The 22,353-nt window shown below is 41.8% G+C and overlaps 1 protein-coding gene across 1 annotated transcript in view; it reads right to left on the bottom strand.

Moving 5' to 3' along the window:
• Positions 1-22,353, bottom strand: part of LOC136875989 (uncharacterized) — a 440,031-nt gene that overhangs the window by 180,815 nt on the left and 236,863 nt on the right. Inside the window, exon 4 of the mRNA XM_068228292.1 lies at positions 8,264-8,365. Coding sequence (XP_068084393.1) covers positions 8,264-8,365 — 102 coding nt within the window. The remainder of the gene's footprint in view (positions 1-8,263; positions 8,366-22,353) is intronic.

Genomic DNA, 22,353 nt, shown 5'->3' with positions numbered 1-22,353 from the left:
TTATTGTGAACTTTCCTAAACTGATTGAATTTCTCCTAGTTTTGTTTCGCTATACATCAAGAAGTTTGGACATTTTTCCACAGATGACACTACCAAAAAGCTCTGATCATGCACTCTGGTGCAAGGTGGAAGAACTTATATCTTAAAGAAGTTTCGTAGTTCTTGCTTTGCATAACTGAATCTACGTTAATTTATTTTTGGATTGGCAACACTTCTTTTTCGTTCCGCCCGTTTTGAATCTGGGCAATCACTTTGAATTAACCCATAAAAATTGAGAGGGTGTGTCCGGATTAGTCTTGAATTCTCTCGAACCTTCCCTCAGGGTATATATATTGCGGCTTTACGAGTTTCATTGCCAATTGATGGTCGTCTTTCTGAGTGTGTGTGTGTTAAGGCAGGAGGCGGGGCGCCTCTTTCTTCGTCCGGCAGAACATCTACCAGGTAATGGACACATAAATTGAATGTTTCTTGCTGTTCCGCATACTTACTCGAGGGGAAGGTCCGAATTTCTAACTATGTAACCGTTTTAATGTAAACTTCTTCCTTTTCATGTAAAATTTCATAAAGTCTTAAACTGTAAATCGGGGATAGAGAGTGAGTTACTCTCTCGAGCTCCCCTTCATCTTGGTTTGAGGTGACTACGACTCGTAACTGTTTTCCTTCCTGTAATGTATTAAAATTATTTCCATCCAAACTACCTCAGTAGCTTGAAATTAGCCCCTGTTTCATCGGCCTGAGAGCCTTGTTATGTTTTATATTTCATTATCCAGGAGTGCAAGTGTACGCCTCCATTCAGTTTGTGTTCGGGTCAGTTATTTAACCTGTTCTTTTTCCGCAAAGGCCCAGTAAGTTGGGTACTAGATACCCCTGTGTAAAACTTTTCCAATTGGTAAATCGTGCCTTGAGAGGCCAACGATTGTAAGCTTTTGATGTAATGTTGCCTTGAGTAGGCTGTAAGAAATGGAGAGCCTGTAAGCTCTTTTCTAACTTTTCTGTAATATTGTGGTGTGCCTCTGGAAGGCTGTACATTTGTTAGAGTGAAATGCTCTTGAATTGGGGGATTTCTACCCTTGCCTAAATTGTACCTCTTTGAAATTGTAAATTTGTAACCTGGGGGCTTGAAGCCCAGAATTATAAAAGTTCTAAATCTTGAATTTTCCAAATTTTGAAATTTTCATTGTACCTGAGATATCATTGTTATTCTCACCAAGTGAAAATTTGTCAAGTTTGTTGTTTTTGACAACCTTCTGTTCAATTTTTAAATTAATTTTGATATTGTGGACAGGCCCATTCACCCCAGTACCTTCTTTAACCTTTTTCTGCCCCACGGGTATCCCCATAACAAGTATCACAAACACTCTAACACTCATATACTAATTCACGTTGTTTCCGACCACCCAGTAATTTGAAAACAAAATGATACTGCATAGTAACGACATTGCGCAGTTTATTTGCTATTTTTTATTCCATTACTCGAGACTCTCTCCTTTGGAGTAGATAGTCCCGCAACACAAATGAAGCTGGGAGCCAACACAATGAGAATTTGGACTGATAATCTACTCTGTAGTATTTCCCCCTTTTTATTTGATCCACCTGTACAGCTACAATATATTCCTCCCTGTAGGATTTTACAACAATCAAATGATTCCCTTATAAATTAAAAAGGGAAATTAACTCAAGTAATTTCATGTAAATTGATAGCTATAAACATAACACATTTGAGGCAATTCGTGATCGGGCAGGCCAAGTAGTCTCACGCAACATGTAGAGAAGAAGGCGTGTGCCTCTTTAAGCAATATACTCCAGCCGACAAGTGGATCCAGAAGTATAAGGGTCTGTCACGAAGGGAATGGAGAGAAGGCAATAAAATGGCCACTAACGGAGCATGTCAGATGTACTAAATGTGCGTGCGGGGAATATCTCAGGAAAATAAACCTCAAGCGACGTTGGCACTGTTTGAAAGTTTTCTTCAATTCCTTGTTAACCAGTCAGAAGAGTGAGTTAATTCGTGTTATCACAAAAATGTGTATATGACATTAAAAATAACTACATGTTAACATCTAGTAAAAAACTATAATGAAGTAGAAAAAGTAAGAATTTGAACGGGGAAGAATATGAACACTGCAAGAGCTTTAACTATCTTGGGTCAATGGTAGCTGAAAACAGTGATATGAGAGAAGAAATATGTCCTAGGATAGCAGCTGGTAACAGGAGTGGCTTAAGGCAAAGTATTTATAGTAAGAAGTCTTGGTAGGAATCTGAAGCTGACTGTTCATCGCATGGCAGTGAGACCTGTGGTGATGTATGGTGCGGAGACTTGGACTATGGCACAAAGTGATGAGGAGTTGATACAGAGATGGGAAAAGAAGATGCTTAGGAAAGTGTTTGGACCAGTAAAAGATGGTGGTCTCGGGTGAATCAGGAATAATAAGGAAATCAGAGAGTTGTATAATAAACCATTTATAATATCAGAAATGAAGAGTGGTAGACTGCGATGTTTGGGACATGTAGAAACAATACGACGATTAAGAAATTATTCGATGGGAAACCAGAAGGATGTCGTATGAAGGGAAGACCGAGAATCAAATGTCTGGCAACGTGGAGGAGGATTTTGAGAAGGATGGGAGTTAGAAGATGGAGAACTAAAGCAGTCAACGGAGGAGAGCGGGTGGAGATTGTCTAGAGACCAAAGCCTTATAGGGGCTGTAGCGCCAAGGAATAAGTATTTAAGTAAGTAAATAAGTAATTAAGTCTCTATCAAAAATGCCTCGAGGTCTCTAAAATGCAAGAATACAAGGAAAGAGGGAATAAAGCGCCGAGTTCGACAAAGATTAGGCTGGCAACAAACAACAAGATATCATCAAAACAGATTTAAAATAAATATAACAAGGAGGATCAAATCAAATTTTAAATTTAAGCACATCTTAAGAGGGTTTCCTTCCTTATCCCTTTCACACAGGGGATGAACACAATCTTCTTTTTAGTGGTAAACTCTTAACAATTTACATGGATAACGTATCCAGGGCTCATCGGATACCAAATTAAGGAATGGATGATCCAGAACTATATGGGGGATTCAAATTAAATATTTTTTCGTTTTACTCTTATTGAACGAATATATTATTCCTAAGGTGCGGCCACACAGAGCGCTAAGTACGCGAACAGAAAATTAGCTTCCTTTCTTGATAATGTGAATGGCCACGCAGAGTTCCGTACGCTACGTTCGTTGTGTTCGCTACGTTAGCTGCGTCGCTCAGTGTATGATTCTAGGCTATGTTTGGTAAACGTCGCGCTGGATGGGCATGCGCACTGGACTATATAGCTGCGAGGTGTCACTGCGCGCCAGGTCGTCATCACTAATTTCCCACTCTACTGACAATTCCTGTTATTATATCTCATTCGGCGCAGTGTTTGCTTGTTTGAAAATGCCCCTTAAGCAACTAATTGAAGAAGTAAGGAAGTAAGGAAGGATACAAAAGGCATTTTGTACGGTGTATCTGCTTCTTGAACGACGACAAATGAAGTCTTCTATGAGTTACTCTGAGGTTTCGACCAGTTTTGGGAAAAGGTCTCATAAGGTACATTCTAAGAGGAAAAGCTTAATCACCAGCTATAATGTAAGGTAAGGGAACGCCCGCTACAGTTTCACCTAGAGGTAGTAATAATTTCGTGTGGATATTTCTAGCCGAGTGCAGCCTTTGTAAGGCAGACCCTCCGATGAGGGTGGGCGGCATCTGCCATGTGTAGGTAACTGCGTGTTATTGTGGTTGAGGATAGTGTTATGTGTGGTGTGTGAGTTGTAGGGATGTTGGAGACAGCACAAACACCCAGTCCCCTGGCCATTGGAATTAACCAATGAAGGTTAAAATCCCCGACCCGGCCGGGAATCGAACCCGGGACCCTCTGAACCGAAGGCCAGTACGCTGACCATTCAGCCAACGAGTCGGACACCTGGAGGTAATCCCGTGCTTTGTAATCTCAAGTGCTTACCAATATTATCGTTGGCAAACACATTTCCATCAATAACTCTTACGCATTGCCTTAAATCTACACAGAGGAATCTTTTACTAACATCAGCTAATCCCAGCAGCACAAGAGAATGATATATTTTGTAGTTGAAAAATTCTGACCCTCTTAACGGAGAGGCTTTAATACGGACATGTTTTTTCACTGACGGGAGACCTATCCATGTGATATGTGAAAGCCGTGGATCAGAACGAATTCCAAGGTTCTTAAATGCGTGTAAATGGAATGGCGGTAGTGTGGAATGTTGTGTGTGAGGAAAGGAAGATTAAGGAGGTCACAAACAGCCAGTCCCACTGACCCAGCCGGGAATCGAACCCGGGGCCTCTGGGTGACAGGCGGACGCGTTGCCCCCTACACCGCGGGGCCGGACAATTCCAAGTTACTAGGTACCTGAAATTAAGCAAACCAATTATCTTAATTATTAGTTATTTGCCTAGTTTATTAGTATCAAGTTCTCTACTATATGAATTAAGGTTTGTTCGTATTTATTCGGAAATATTCTTTAAATTTACCTTCATCATTACGTAACTGCTTCATCAAATGATGAAATTCGCCAAATGTTGTCGTCTGTAAGTTAACGCCATGCACCCCCTACATTTTACGCTTACATACGGAAAGTACCAGTAACTCATCGTCGGAGTCATCACTGCTCACCCATGGCACAGTATCACCTAACATCTCGGCAAAGAATGAGCAGTCTCATACAAAACTTAGATTTCTGTGTAGGCACGTGGGGTAGTGAACATAGTGTACATCTCGTACGTAGCGTGCGTAGCGAACATAGCGGAGAGCTCTGTGTGGCCTCAGCTCTTATACGTAGCCTCTCTTACGTTCAATGCAAGTCTTGCAGTTCGTACAAAGTGCATATACCCATCAATGCACCGCCTTGTTTTCTTCATCGCATTGAATGAAGGACAAAGTGCAAACAATCGGACCATATAGTAAGACACGATTATCACTTGGAACGAAAAGAAGTAGTAGTAGTAGTAGAAAGTAAACTTAGTTGAAGAGTGTATGAAGGAATGTTTTGCTGGTTTTCATTCCGAATGCCATGCCTGCAAGCTATATTTCAAAGAGCTCATGTGGAATGACGTGCGAATGAAGATGATACTGAAAGAGGTTCTACATATATAAAACGCTCCCAAATTTATCTAAGCGTCGTATATGTCACCGCATCATAGCCGAATAGCGTGTCACTTTGATTTACTATGCAGCTTCATCACAAAAACTAATGAACAACTTACTTTTGGAACACGATAAATAATAATCTGAAAGTTACAACTTATCATTGTTCGTTAGTAAACGCTAGCATTACTAATGCACCTTTGCTAGAAGTGACTGCTATGACATTATACTGGCCTCTGACCCAGAGGCCCAAGATCTATCCCTAACTACCTCAAGGATTTTTATTCTGACTGGAGGGCTGAAACGCATTTACCATTCCTAAGCATTATGGCTGAAACGGTTAATTCGCTTACCATAATATGATACTGTCAGTCATATGGCGTTGATGTTAATTACAGTTTACCGGTGATGAAGAACTGAGTACTATAATCATTCCCTCTTGACACCAATCAAGAAAACGATAAAAGAAGATTTCCGACCCTTCAACCCTTCAAAAAATATTATCAGCAGAGCAAGGGCTAGGGCCAGAAAGGTTAAAATCGTATTAGGTCAAACTTCTAATTGGGCTTGTCTTAGCCTATAGAAGAAGAGCTAGCATGCGACCCGATCTGTACAGGGTGGTCGGAAACAACGTGAATCGGATATATGAGTGTTACAGGGTTGGTCATACTGATTTTTTTTTTTAGATATCTCGGGCCGTTGTCATTTTATCAGCTGCTGAAGTTAGCCAATCAGACGGGCTTTGCGAGGCTGGGTTGCTAAATCTGCACGTCGCTTATAACCTGCTTGAAAGCGCTAATAGAAGAAATAAACTTCTCCAGGGGAGGGACTTGAACATAGGCGGAAACCCACGGAATGTTAGTGTTTGATGCTCATTTCTCGACATGGCTCTCAAGCCGTACACCATAGTTGAGGACATCTTCTTCTTCTTTCTTTTTCTTTTTTTCTTCCTTATGCTTATTCAAAGAGCGCGTTTGAACATGTTTGTTGGCCAGATAATTTTCGCCTTCTCATCCTTCCAAAATTATTATTATTATTATTATTATTATTATTATTATTATTATTATTATTATTATTATTATTATTATTATTATTATTATTATTATTATTATCCTGCTGAGTAGCGCAGACGGTAGAACGCTGTCCTTCTGAGCTGAAGATGGCAGGTTCGATCCCGGATTATTCTCATTGAATTTGAAGGTGCTCAAATACATCAGCTTCGTATCGGTCTTCGTTTCGGATGAGTTACCGACACCTAAAAGAACTCCTTCGGGACAAAATTCCACCATCTCGGCGTCTCCATAAACCGTAAAAGTATTTAGTTGTACGTAAAATTATTATTATTATTATTATTATTATTATTATTATTATTATTATTATTATTATTATTATTATTATTATTATTATAGGAAAAGCCTATAAGATAGTAGTGCGGCCAGCCAAGTTTTATAGTGCAGAGACTCGGGCAACAACAAAGACACAATGTAATAAATTAGACGTTGCAGAGGTGAAGATGCTAAGATGGATGAGTGGTGTCACTAGAATGGACCGCATCAAAATGAGAAAATCAGAGGAGCAGTTAAAGTGACAGAAGTATCTAAGAAAGTACAGGAGAGAAGACTACTATGGTATGGACACATTATGCGAAGGGATGAAAGCTATCTAGGGACGGGAGTGATGGGTATGACTGTGGATGGGACTAGAAATAGGGGGAGACTAAGAAGGAGCTGGACAGATAATGAACGAGAACTGAAGGAGAAGAAATTAGGGGAAGATGATGTGAGGGATAAAGATGAATTATTATTATTATTATTATTATTATTATTATTATTATTATTATTATTATTATTATTATTATTATTATTATTATTATTATTATTATTATTATTATTATTGAATAGGACACTAGACAGTAGAGCGCTGTCCTTCTGAGCTGAAGTTGCAGGTTTAATTCAGGCTTAGTCCTGTGGTGTTTGAAGCTGCTCAAATATGTCAGCCTCATATCGAAAGATTTACCGACCCGTAAAAAAATTCCTTCGGGACAAAATTCCAGTATCTCGGCGTCTCCGAAAACCATGGACGTAGTTAGTTGGAAATAAAACTATAATTGTTATTATTATTATTATTATTATTATTATTATTATTATTATTATTAATTGAAGTTGGAATCACAAACAAAAATATCCTAAAACAGACTGAAACCAGTAAAGGAAGAAAGTACGAGATGCTAGCCAACGAACTCTCACTTATGTACAATGCGGCCAAGGTGACGATGGTCCCTGTGGTAATAACGTGGGACGGGCTAGTTACCAACTTGTATTATTATTATTATTATTATTATTATTATTATTATTATTATTATTATATTAATTCATTACATAAATCATAATTATAGACTATTGTGCCTTTCAGCGTTCAGTTTACAGGCCTCTGTGAATTTTTTATTTTCAGCTAGCTCTATGAGATTGCATACTTTAAAACCTCTTAGTTTTAAATAACTTGTTTACCTTTTATTTGCTAAATTTCCACAACCCTGGAGTGTATTCGGATCTGCTATATGTCGCTCATTATGACTAAGGCCATTTTCATGGATGGATGCCCTTCCTGAAACCAACACTGTGCAGAGGAATACATTGAAATCTCACGTGAATGGCAGTGTGCTGTTGTTTTCGTAGATGAAGACGTATAACAACCACAAACATCCAGCCCTCGGGTTAGAGGATTTTTAATCACACATGGCGAAAATTCCGGTTATACCATGCATCGAACTCTCTGAACTGAAGGCCTCTTTGATGACCATTTCTGCCAAGGAGATGGACTCTTAATAAATGATGAAACCAAAATATTCAAATAGAACTTATTATATCGTTGGAAGGATTCAGGCTTGTTGGTAAAATGGGAGTGAAACATAACACTATTTTCAACACTGAATGATTGCTTTCATAGATTCAATCGCTAGAGTGTTGAAGGGAACTGCATATTGTTGTTAGTGGCTATGAACTAATTCTGAAATATATTTTTTTTGTAAAATTTAGTACCGTACACATCCGGTTGTAAGAAGAAGCGAGCATTGCATATCCGCATTTAATCCTCTTATTTCCAAAGTACTCACCTGCGTAAGCTGCAGGAAGGCGAGCTGAATGAGGCAGAAGGCAGACGAAACGCATGGGAATCCCACGTCCCACATCACTGATCCAATTACTTTCGGCATGGTCTGCAAACAAGCAACATAACACATTATCCTGTGGGATACGAATAACCAGGTTAATCCTACATATTATAGAAGTTAATAGCATGTCTCCCTTGAGGTGTTTTGATAAGCCAGATACCTCTTACTAATAGAGAGAGACAACCTGTTTCTCTGTAGTAATGACAAGGTGAGTTACAGGGTAATATACTTCAAACAGATCTCGAGTAAATACCAAGATTTCACGTGGAACTTCGGGAATTTCGGATGGAGGAAAACTAGTTACCTAGGAGAAAAGTGGGAGGGTAAGGAATTCTAAGGAAGACCAAGGTGATGTTCAGACTCAGTTCTTAATATTTAAATAAATGGGACGTGGAACCACACTAAGCAAGGGAACAAGAAGGATTACAACAGTTATGGAGGTATTTTACCGATCAGTTTACTAGGCAAGGTGTTCACGGGTACTTTGGAAAGGAGAGTCTGATGTATGGTGGATATTAAGTAGGAAAAATACCAGTGTTGTTTCAGACCACACAGAGGCTATCATGACCAGATCATAATCGAGTAAGGCACGTTGCTTAATTTTCAGAAAGACTTTCGTAACCAGAAGCTAAACATCTGCGGTAGATACGTGAATTAGGCGTATTCATTACTTTCAAAAGAATAGTAGAAAAGTAGTACTAATCACAGGTACCCGTACTATCCCCTGGTGTTCCTCACATAAAGGGTATTAATCACATGCAATGAAGACCCATAGTGTCGCTCATATTGTGGTACTAACCACAGGCAAAGCCCGGACCCGTAGTGTTCCTCGAAACGCAGAGCCATGATGTCTACAACCATATGCTAACACACCCCAGCGAGGTTAACCTTGGGGTGTTCCAACGGAACCTGGGCAGTGGCAAGCCTCCGTGATAGTGGCGGATACTATACACGGGTATTGTAAACCCATAGTGATCCATCCACAGACCTATGGTATTCCTCACATAGTGGTACTAATCGCACGAAAAGTCGATTCACCTGGCGAATTGGCCGTGCGGTTAGAGGCGGCTGTGAGCTTGTATCCGGCAGATAGTGGGTTCGAATCCCACTGTCGACAGCCCTGAAGATGGTTTTCCGTGGTTTCCCATTTTCACACCACGCAAATGCTGAGGCTGTACCTTAATTAAGGCCAAGCCGCTTCCTTCCAACTCCTACGCTTTTCCTATCCCATCGTCGCCATAAGACCTATCTGTGTCGGTGCGACGTAAAGCCACTAGCAAAAAAGGAGGTCGATTCATGGTGTTCCTCGCGTAGAATCACAGGCAATTTCATGGTTAAAAATTCAGCATCACTTGGTCGCTCCATTTAGTCGCCTCTTAGTTGTGTGTTTTATTTCGCTCAAGTACGCCGGCAAGCCTGTTAGGACCACCATATCCGCCACCTGGGACGTGCCACGTAGGAGTATCACCTCTCCCCATGCTACGACAGCGTAGTAGGATCGCAAAACGAAATAGTGTAGAGAAGTAAAATTGTGGTTGTTTTCAGTATTCGGGAAGTTAGAAATCACTCCGTTACAATAAACTCGACAAGTCATGTTCTACGAGTTCCTTATCGACCATGTTTGTCATTCCTGAGCTGGATAGAACAATCCATCAACATCAGTCAAGATACCTGTATACGGGCTGAGAACGTGCAATGTGGTGTAGAACTAGATCTAGTCTAACAATAGGTAATTAATTTCTATGGCAAGTATTGGGACTACCTCCCTTCCCTTCCCCGCACGCATTAATCGCGTCAAATGAACCGACTCCCATGGCAGTGAATAGCGAGTTAGCAGAGTGATCTGCTTGGACTGTACTGTAGCCGCTCAAACAGAAACTTCCAGAGTTTGGTCTCCCGTAGGAATATAGCAAGCATAAGTGGCTGTATAAAGGAGTATTTTGTACAGTTCAACGCTAATTTAGTAAAGGGAGCTTTTTTATTATAAATTCTCCCTCCACCTAGAGGCTTAAGATGGTTTTCCGTGGTTCCCAATTTTCACATCAGTTTGTACCTTAATCAAAGCCACAGTCACTTCCTTCACAGTCCTAACCCACTGTCGCCAAGAGACCTGCCTGTGGGGGTCTGATTTAAAACCAATAGCTAAATACTTTTTTTCACAATTTGCTTCACGTCGCACCGACACAGATAGGCCTTATGGGGACGACATTGGATAGCAAACGGTTAGGAGTGGGAAGGAAGTAACCGTGGTCTTAATTAAGGTACAGCTCTAGCATTTACCTGGCGTGAAAATGGGAAACCACGGAAAACCATCTTCAGGGCTACCGACAGTGGGGCTCGAACCCACTATCTTCCAGATGCAAACTCACAGCTGCGCGCCTCAAACCGCACAGCCAACTTATCTGGTAGCTAAATACGACTACTACTACTACTACTACTACTACTACTACTACTACTACTGTTACTACTATTATTTTTGTAGTGGACAGTGTTGTGTGTGGTGTGTGAGTTTGCATGAATTTTGTGGACAGTACAGACACCCAGTCCCCGTGCTAGGGGAATAACCATTTAAGGTTAAATTATCCGACACTGTCCGGAATCGAACCCGGGGCCTTCTGTAACGAAGGTGAATACGCTGACCATTCAGCGAAGGAGCCGTACATGCATACGTTATAAACTGTTATACCTTTTTTAGTGTTCAGTCTGCAAGCGCCAGTCAGTTAATAAAGCAACTTCATAATCATTTACTTGCTGGCTTTGTGGCCTCGTATATTTCCATAGCTTCACTAAGTGATTGCGTCTAACCAACGTCGTTTACAAATTTAAATGAAAATCCACAGCCTGTTTGCAGTCATTCGACCGGGTTAGGAATGGCAGGAATAAAGCCCCATCTAGCAGCGAGGATAGGAACTGTGACGGCTGCCGAAGCCTGTAGCACTCCTCTGGGGCAATGTTTAATGACTGACAGATGAAATGAAATGAAATGAGAATGGAGAGTGTTCCTGGAATGAAAGATGACGGGGAAAACTGGAGTACCGGGAGAAAATCCCGTCCCACCTCCGGTTTGCCCAGCACAAATCTTACATGGAGTGACCGGGGTTTGAACCACGGAACCAGCGGTGAGAGGCCAGTGCGCTGCCGCCTGAGCCACGGAGAAACCTCCCAAATTTAACTGCCAATAAATTGCATATGAAACACAAGTAGAATTTGAAAGTCAATCTGACTGAAACGTATGTCCACATACGTAGCTGCACGAAAGCACATACACAATCCCAGTACACGCCCAGTTGCCTTCATTTGAAGCCGCTACTGTGCTTTGACACAAATTCATAACATTTTGTCCGGTCGTGCAAATTACTAGTAACTTTATCATTTACTCTCGCATCAAAAATCATGAATTCAATAGACGTGCACTGTAATGTACAAAATTGACATCATACATGCGACATTCACGTCAGTTAATAAATACAACCTGATGTTTCCAGGCGGAACATTGATGATATAACTAACTGATGTAGGGAATATACTATATGAGATATCCCGAATATGAAAAATATAAGCTATAATTTATGTTTATTTGTCCAGATTTCAATTAAAATAGTAATCTAATATATCCTGAATATCCATAAAATAAAATCTCATGCATTAAAAAAGATAAACACCGGGCGAGTTGGCCGTGCGCGTAGAGGCGCGCGGCTGTGAGCTTGCATCCGGGAGGTAGTAGGTTCGAATCCCACTATCGGCAGCCGTGAAAATGGTTTTCCGTGGTTTCCCATTTTCACACCAGGCAAATGCTGGGGCTGTACCTTAATTAAGGCCACGGCCGCTTCCTTCCAACTCCTAGGCCTTTCCTCTCCCATCGTCGCCATAAGTCCTATCTGTGTCGGCGCGACGTAAAGCCCCTAGCAAAAAAAGAAACAAAAAAAAGATAAACTTCTTCCAGCTTTTTACCAGGTGGTAGTGTCCTGGAAATGGATATGACATTACCACGCATTAGAGCTATGCTGATGCGCTGAATAAGGAAAGCAGTTCATTGCATATCGCCGGAAATTCAAGCAATCCGTTGGCCAACCCCTTTGATAAAATTGAGCCATCATTACCCCGAGTACCACTCAATTCGATGGCTACTGGCACGAAGAAAAACTTGTCCACCAAATCGCTGTAATTTCTTCTTTCAGCATTTCCCTATATGCGGCTGCAGTTCCATCACTCAGTGACGAAAGGGGAAAATTGCACTGGGCAAATGAGTCGGCACAGGTAAAATTCCGAAGGAAGTGTCATTTCGTCTGGCCTTTTACCGTCTGAAAGGTAGCAGCCTGTGGGTCCTAATATAGCAGGAACTTCTGCTGAAACCAGAGCCAGCAATATGACATCATTTATAGTGGAGTGAAGAATGGGTCTGCCTTTGCTTTTCAAACAGGAAAGGCCAAGGAGATCACGTCGATTCCCATGATTCGGATCTTTGGCTGAAATTTCGGCGAACTCGCCTTCGATTCGGAAGGCCCCGATTTCGATTCCCGGCTAGGCTGGTAATTTTAACTACATATGATTAATACCTACGATACGCTTTGTGAATGGGAGATTTTGTTCGTCTTAATACAGTTCCTTTCATCTGTACACAGCATACCACTTCACTAGTCATCATAGAAACACGAAATAGTGAATACATGCGACCACATACAGCTGGCGTCAGGAAGGGCATTCGGTCGTATAACTAGTGAAAAATCCACAACAAATACTGAATACAATAAATTGAGAAATAGCTAAGAAGAAGAAGAACATAAAGAGTAAGTGGTACAATACGTAAGTTATGGATAAATATAGTTTGTTTAACGTAACAGACGCATGAGAGAACGGGAACACTGTGTGACAACGAAGTTTTAATAACGGAACTGGATGCCACATATGACCAAATTCTCCGTTTAAAATATATTTTTTATGCTCCTCTCGTTAAAAAGTTCCAGAATCGTGAACTCCTCCCTTCCAACGTGCCACATTGTCTAACATTCAACAATCAGCATCAAATGTAACCTAGGGATGGTGGTGGTGGTGATTATTGTTTTAAGAGGTAATAAAACAAGGCAAACATCTCCTATTAACACTAATCACAGGAAAAAATGAAGGGGCCTGACACTTCGAGGAATGCTATTTTTTTCTATTTGTTTTACGTCGCACCGACACAGATATGTCTTATGGCGACGATGGGGTAGGAAAGGCCTAGGAATTTGAAGGAATCGACCGTGGCCATACTTAAGGTACAACCCCGGCATTTCCCTGGTGTGAAAATGGGAAACCACGGAAAACCATCTTCAGGGCTGCCGGCAGTCTTCGAAAAATGAAGGTATCGGCCAAAGAAAGATACGGGTCACGAAAGGTGAGAGAATGAGACTCCCTAGGCCTCGCAACCTAATAGCTTCGAGGTCGGAAAAGAACAATAGTTGACCAAGGGATATCGGATAGGATAGATGAAAGTGAAGAGCTTGGCAAAAGTAAGTGGAAGAACGCCAGGACTCAGCTAAGTGCCTCGTGGTCATACCCATGCTCCCAAATTCAGATCTCTCTGGGGCCCCTTTTAGTGAACTCTTACGACAGGTAGAAGTTACCGTGGGTGCTATTCTACCACCCCCACCCACAGGGGAAAACATTTGACCTAGAACCCAGAATAATGTTTGTACCGGGTGGTACACCTCCACGCCGCTAATTCAAACTTTGCGCCAGTTGAAACTCCTCTGCTGGAGGAAGTCTGAACTTTATCTACTGTATTAATTTTCAAGTTTCTCAGAAGATGTCACTACTTGGAAATTTTGAAGTTTCTGAACTGGGTCGTTTTCGATGTATTTTTGTTTTGCCTGTAGTAAGAAGTGTGAACATTCTCTTCCAGAGGACACTACTGAAGAACTACAATGGTGCACCCTAGTGCGAATTGAAAGAACTGTTTTTTGGAGAAATTTTTATTTCAAAAGTTTGTTCCTTGTTAAATTTCTTTCTGTTATTGTTTAAGTTGGCTGTATAACCCTTTCTTTCCCCTTGTTTTGAATTTAGCCAATCCCGAATTTCATTAATTAATTTATGACCAATCCGGTGTATCTTCTCCAAAGGGGATATGTTGCTTAACCCTAGCCAATAAAGTTTTTGTGGGAGGGTGTTCTCATTCCTGAAACGCCTCGAACTTTCCGCGAGAGTATATAAACTGCTCATTTTCGGGTCTCCGCGCCACTTCAGTAACATCTTTCTGTGTGTAAAGTACGTAGCAGGGGGCGGGAAGCGCCTCTTTCTTCGGGCAGCAGTTCATCCACAAGGTAATGGCCTTTTAATAACTTCTTTTCTTGCTAGCTCAGCAGTTTAACTCTCGGGGCAGGTCCGAAGCCTTTTCCATGTAACTTTCCTTTAATAATGTAAAGACACTCGGTGTCATTTCTTTCTGTTTTAACAACATATTGGGATAGAGAGTGCTTAACCCTCTCGAGCTCCCACTCATATTGCATTGAGGTGAACTTATTTTCACAACCTTTCTTCCTTAACGTAATGTAAATTGTTTCCTTCTATAAGTCACCTCTTTAGTATGGATTAGCCCTTGCATTAGCGGCCTAGAGCCAGATTAGGTTTTAAACAAAATGTATTAGGAGTGCAGATCGCCTCCTCTCAAATTGGTATTTTAGAGGCCATGTAATTAACCTTTTCTCACTTAATAGGCCTCAGTAGGTTGGGTATTTTACCCCTGTGTTTATGTCCTTAGAGGACAGCTTGAAAGTGGAATTTGGTGTGGCCTTTGACAGGCTTAAATTTTGAGAGCGAGTTGCTCTTTCTTGCAAATTTTGTTTTCTGCGCCCCTCAAGGAGGCTTTACTGTGTAATTTGGAGCAAGTGCTCCTGGGCATGAATGGGGTTTTCTGCCCCTCTGTTGAAACTTGTTTTGGGGTAAAACTGGGCTAATTGCTCAAGAATTGTGAGTTCGGGGCTCGAAGCCCAAATCCTGTAAATACTGTAATTGTACTTTGTTCCCTTGCTACTCTGTACCTGCCATGCTTGTTATTTCTTGATTTTGAAAAGAAAATATAACCTTGTTAAATTTTATCTTAACGTTAATTTCGTATTTTGAGGCCCGTTCACCCCCGCACCTTCTTTCACCTCTGCTGTTCCACAGATACCTCGGAACAATATTATTTTTTTGCTAGTTGTTTGACGTCGCACCGACACAGATAGGTCTTATGGCGACGATGGGATAGGGAAGGCCTAGGAGTTGGAAGAAAACGGCCGTGGCCTTAATTAAGGTGTGAAAATGGGAAACCACGGAAAACCATCGTCAGGGCTGCCGACAGTGGGGCTCGAACCCACGATCTCCCGGATGCAAGCCCATAGCCGCGCGCCTCTACGCGCACGGCCAACTCAACCGGTAGAATAATAATAAGTTACCAATTACATACGTTGACAAACCTGTAATGGCACATGCTGTTTCTTCTTCGTCTCTAGCAAATGTGAATCTGGCTCAGTTTTATGGTAAAATGGCCTTTCTGACGCCAACTCTCTATTCATTATTGCGTGTTTCTTTGATGGTTTGCAGTGTGATGGGTAGTGTGAATATGAAGAGGAGAGTGTTGGGACACACAAACACACAGTTCCCATGCCAGTCATCTTCCCTTTTCAAGAGGAATTCCTTTTCACATTTACTTTCTTAGTCCGTTTATCGTCCAGGATTGGTGCCTTCCTCGGACTCAGCAGGTAATCCCTCCTCTACCGCCTCAAGGGCAGTGTCCTGGAGCGTGAGGCTTTGGATCGGGGATACAAATGGAGAGGAGGAACAGTACCTCACCCATTGCTGAACAGGGGCCTTGTGGGGGATAGGATGATTGAAAGGAAGAGGAAAGGAAGCGACCGTGGCCTTAAGTTAGGTAGCATCCTGGCATTTGCCTGGTGAAGAAGGGGGAAACCACGGAAAACCACTCCGAGGATGGATGAGGAGGGAATCGAAACCCCTTCTTCTCAGCTGACCTCCCAAGGCTGAGTGACCCCGTTCCAGTCCTCGTACCACTTTTTAAATTTCGTGGTAGAGCTGGGAACCGAACTCTGGCCTCCGGGGGTGGCAGCTAATCACACTAACCACTATACCAAAGAGGCGGACAGGAGGTAATTCTTCGTGCTAAAATAAGAGACTAGCGATATCAACTAACACTTCGTAAATAATTCGGACAAATGTGGACTGGATGATTCCGTGCCAATCTGTGGTATTGTCTTGAATTTCCTATCTTGCTTAAAAACGCAGGGCAACGAGAACTAATTTCTCGTATAGTTTCTACCGCACACGTTCTCCCAGATCTATTGTACTGATGTTAGTAAAATGATACCTGTTCTTGAAATTAATACCGGTGTGTGTCTGCTCATCTCTCGTATTTCATGCACTAATGCAACTTCATGTGCGACCTCCTTGTTAATATAGATAGCCCTCAGCTAAACTACATCTGGACCAGAACTAAAGTTAGTCTAGATTAAGGCCGCATCATCCTCGGACTAACGGAAATAACCGTTTATGGATAAGGGAATCATTCGTCTGCTACTGGTTTATAGTTGGTAGCGCCTTTTTCCGGACTAATCACGACTATGAACGGAAGCCAATTTCTTTAGTTTCAAGTCCGAATAATCTTTTTACGGCTTTCAGCAACGCTTATGTGCTGGAAATTTGACTAGCTGGAGATTTTTTCTAGCCAGATACAGATTTGAAGTATTTGGGCACAATAAAATACTGAGCGGACCGAGTCGGCATCGAACCCCTCAACTTACGCTCAGAAAGTCAGCACTCTTCCATCTGGGCCACTCAACCTGGCTAATCATAAATTGAAACACCTTCTTTAGTAGCACACAGAGCCTCCGTGTCTCAGGTGGCAGAGCGCTGGCCCTTTACCGCTTGGTTCCGTGGTTCAAATCCCGGTCAATCCATTAGAGATTTGTGCTGGACAAAGCGAAGGCTGGACAGGTCTTTCTCCGGGTACTCCGGTTTTTACTATCATCACTCATTCCAGCAACACTTTCCAGTATCATTTCATCTCATCAGTCAGTCAGGCTTCGGCAGTTGGCACAATTTCTATCCTCGTCACTAGATGGGGGCTTCATTAATTCCATCCCTGACCCGATCAAATGACAGGAAACAGGCTGTGGATTTTTATTTTTATTTTCTGTAGTAGCACACACCATTTTGTACGGTGCTATATTTAACTCACTTCTCGTTGAAGTTTGGAACAAGATGATTACTTCATAAGATAGCTCTATGTAATATCACGTCTCTCAAATAAACACCCTTATCGTATAATCACAGCCGTCTAGATTGTTTCCGGCTCATTCGGGCTCAGTTAATGTTGTACTAGATTGCGATCGTCGTGACCGAGCTGCTTAGCGGACAAGCTAGCGGGAACCAGGAATAACACCAGTACACATTAGGAGCTTTTACTGCTTGCCAATAACATTGTAATAAATATATCCCTAAAACTATGTCACTGCATATACTCAAACGGTGTAGTCATTAGATATACGCTTCTAATACATCTAATCTGCTTTTCAAAATTTAAATTGTCAACATCTGTTAAAAATTTATTCTCATTAAATTAGCACCAAATATACAGCATGAGCCATGCTACCTACTTTTTTTTTTTTTTTGCAAGTTGCTTTACGTCGCACCGACACAGGTAGATCTTATGGCGACGATGGGAGAGGAAAGGGCTAGGAGTGGGAAGGAAGCGTCCGTGGCCTTAATTAAGGTACACCCCCAGCACTTGCTTGGTGTGAAAATGGGAAACCACGGAAAACCATCTTCAGGGATGCCGACAGTAGGGTTCGAACCCACTATCTCCCGAATATTGGATACTGGCTGCAATTACGCGACTGCAGCTATCGAGCTCGGTAATGCTACCTACTAAGCAATATCAGGCTAGGTTGGTACTTGGACGGAAAATTCACCAAGTATCAACACATGCTGTATTACAAAGAAAATTCGTGTCAGCACAAGTTCTCCCAGATCTATTGTATTGATCTTAGTAAAATGATATCTGTACCGTTTTGCGTCTTATCATCTCTCGTATTTCGTGCACTAATGCAACTTCACGTACGACTTCCCTGTTAATGTAGATAGCCCTCAGCTAAACTACCTCTTGACCAGAACTAAAGTTAGTCCAGATTAAGGCCGGATTATGTCCTGCCCCGTGGTGTAGGGAGAAACGCGTCCGCCTGGCACCCGGCCGCGGGTTTGATTCCCGCCCCATCCTCATAGACGCGCAGGTCGCCTATACGGCGTCAACTAGGAAGACCTGCACCAGGCCTGCTCATGTGATACATCACTACAACTCTCTGTCAGCCAATGTCTGAGAAGATACGCGCCAATCCCGTACTCAGTAACTCGCAAAATTAATATTAAATATTAACATAATCTAAGACTATCATTTACAACATAAACTAAGCATATAACATATTCTCGATGTTCTTAACATTTATTATATGAAATAATGACCGACAGAGGAGCGCAATAAAGAGCACCTGTATCGGTAGTTCTCAAACCACCTATCACTCCGGAGATAGGTGGCTTGCCTCATACAGATGGCCAGAGCCGATATAGACTTCTTTTTAAATAGATGTTGTCCGGCTCCATGACTAAATGTTTAGCGTGCTGACCTTTGGTCTAAGAGGTTCTGGGTTTGATATCCGGCCGGGTCGGAGATTCTAACCTTCATTGATTAATTTCGATGGCTCGAGGGCTGTGTGTTTTTGCCGTCTTCATCTTTAGAATTCATCATAGGCACGCCCCATCCTCATAGACGCGCAGGTCACCTATACGGCGGCAACTCGGAAGACCTGCACCAGACCTGTTCAGAGTCCACGCATAAAAGAAAAATATAGATGTACATGTTACAAGACCAAAAGATTTTATACAGGCTGGTTAAAAACTACGTGAACTGACTATAAGATCGTTAGAGGGCTGGTCATGCTTATAAATAACACTGTTTTACAAAGAGGCCTACTTCTGGAGAAAAAATGCATGATTCTCACTGATATTTTAAAGCTGACTTCAAATCTGTTTCTTTAGTTTCCAAACATCAGGGATAATTTAAGAGTAATCCGAATTTTAATTTCTGTTAATATTTTCATATCATTATATACATAGTTCTGCCTGCTGTCATTTCTTGATGGATGCAGTACTTTTACATCCATCTCTTGGCACAGGCCAGAGTAAAGTGTGGCTTCCACCGAAGTCCCAGTCAACATCCATGGCTGTGACAATATGGAAGTTGCTGGGGTATGGGTAGTGCTGAGTAATGACATTCAGAGCACGACTAGTGCGTCTGAGTGTTATGAAAGGTGCTGCTCATAGGGTCAGTCGTGCTGTAATAGCACTTTCTGACCCAGTGAGGAAAGCAATGGCAAACTACTTCACTCCTCATCTTGCCTAGTACGCCTCATTTTGGTGCTGCCATTGGTTTTTGGGGTTTCCTTATAACCGCATAACCTTTGGTGGTGCTATTTGAGGATCCAACCAGCCTCTGGGCTGATGACCTAACAGACAGACAGATATACATAGTTTTAATTTAGTCATAGACGTAACTTACTGACAGAAATTCAAATAAGGTAACCTATAAACATTAGGAGAGTAACAGAAGATGGCAGTTGAAGTGCTCACATAACGTTCTAACTTGTTAAGAGTCATTCAGGAGAATGTTAATAAAAAATGGAAAATATGGACAGAAATTTTCCACCACAATGTTTCATGTTTTATTTTTTTCCTATTGTATTGAACATCATTCTTCTCCTGAATTATTCTCCAGCAATAATCGGCTAACATTGTGGATAATAATTTTCCTTCATACCGTTCCTCCATGGTCTTTATCAACTCTTTCTCCATGCTCATGTGATACATCAATACAACTATCTGGAAAGTAGTATAGATGCGTCCATGAAACGTACTTTCAAGGATAAATTGCGTCCTAATCTTCACAAGCTTTGATCGTTTCTTTCACAAACTCTTTATATTTAGGGTCTCTTCTACTTCCAAGGACGTTTTTTGTTAATAATGTTACTTGCTTTACGTCCCACTAACTACCTGTACGGTTTTCGGAGACGCCGGGGTGCCGGAATTTAGTCTCGCAGGAGTTCTTTTGTCTGTCAATAAATCTACCGACGGGAGGCTGACGTATTTGAGCACCTTCAGGTACAGGTTCTTTTTCTTTTTAGGCTATAAAACTAGCATATTTGTCGCAAACAGTGATACCTCACGGAAACCTATCCCTGATAGAGCAATTCTGATTTCAGATTTGAATTTGTATGTATGTTCAGCCTTCAGCCCTAAGGCAGGTTGGATCCTAAACAGCTCTGCCATCAGCTGTCATAGATGGCATAGGCATCTCTGAAGAGGCGTACTAGGGAAATGAGGAGTGAGGTAGTTTCCCGTTGCTTTCCTCACCGAGCCAGAAGTTGCTATTACATATCAGTCAGCCAAGCCCACTGAAATGCATGCACCAACCGACCCTATGAGCAACATTTTCACATCATTCATAGCAGGGACTGGCTGCAGAAGGAATGGCATTACTAGCATCGCTCGTACCTCAGTCACTTTCATATTGTCAAAGCCAAGGATAAGACAGAGACAGATCAATGAAAGTAACAAAATTGCTCTAGCCCATACCAGAAGACATAGTGCACTGTAAACACTAGGTCCTGCCAGCAAAAGCATGATTTGAATTTACCAACGTAAATTCCTTTAGATCCGCCTATGTGATATAGTGTTAGTGTGTTTAGCTGCCACCCCCGGAGGCCCGGGTTCGATTCCCGGCTCTGCCACGAAATTTGAACATTGATACGAGGGCTGGAATGGGCTCCACTCAGCCTCGGGAGGTCAACTGAGTAGAGGTGGGTTCGATTCCCACCTCAGCCATCCTTGAAGTGGTTTTCTGTGGTTTCCCACTTCTCCTCCAGGCAAATGCCAGGATGGTACCTAATTTAAGGCCACGGCCGCTTCCTTTCCACTTCCTTGTCTACCCCTTCCAATCTTCCCATCCCCCACAAGGCTCCTGTTCAGCATAACAGGTTCGGGGCGCGCAGGTGTCAGCCTGCATTCAGGAGATAGTGTGTTCGAGCCCTACTGATGGTTTTCCGTGGTTTCCCATTTTTACACCAGGCAAATGCTGGGGCTGTACCTCAATTAAGGCTTTCTGCTTCGTTCCCACTCCTAGCCCTTTCCTATTCCATCGTTGCCATAAAACCTACCTGTGTCGGTGCGGCGTAAAGTAACTTGTAAAAAAATAATCCACAGACAAGCAACTCAATGTTGAAAACATCCTAGGGATATAAGCTACGAATTTTAGGTAAATACAATATAATAAATTATGAGAATATTTTATGTATTCCAAAAATTTATAATCACTTTCTCAGTGGCAAAGCGTGCTAGTATCCAATGTTACCAGTGGTAACAGTTTGAAAATATAAAGATAGAATATTCTTTAATATTCATAATTAATATTTTTGTTTCTTCGCCGGGACGTGTCGCCAGGACTCTATTGCAACAGTTTGCCACCGGCAAAGCTGAGCGAGAGGCTGTTACCACTCCATGCAGTGGTTACGCTGTGAATCTCTTCTAACAGCTAGGCGAGTATTACTGCGCCTGCGCGAAGCAAGGCCTCTTTCCCCTCGACACTATGTATCGTGCTACGCTCTGCTGTCGTGTTACCACAGTGGAAAGTGGAAACAAGAGCTTATAACGTCGGTGCTAATCTTTCCCTTCATTCCTTCCGCCGCGCTCAAAACGGCATTGTTATATTATTGTGTTACTGTTTTCTGTTATAATACGATGTGACTTCTCTTTTTAAAGTGTGAATTTATAATTAATTTTTGTTAGTTAAAGATAGCCTATAGGACTGCACAACGTATTAAACATTAAAAGAGTGCTGTCCCTTCTACTCCGAAAATAAGTGAGTTGGCGGACCCAGAATGCTCGTGTATAATAGAAAGCTTAATGAACAAGTCATTTTCGTTAAAAACTTTTGAAGAAAAGAAAAACATAAT

Source organism: Anabrus simplex, chromosome 6 (assembly GCF_040414725.1).
Source record: "Anabrus simplex isolate iqAnaSimp1 chromosome 6, ASM4041472v1, whole genome shotgun sequence".
NCBI classification, from domain to species: domain Eukaryota; kingdom Metazoa; phylum Arthropoda; class Insecta; order Orthoptera; family Tettigoniidae; genus Anabrus; species Anabrus simplex.
This window is presented reverse-complemented; position numbering and strand designations above follow the sequence as displayed.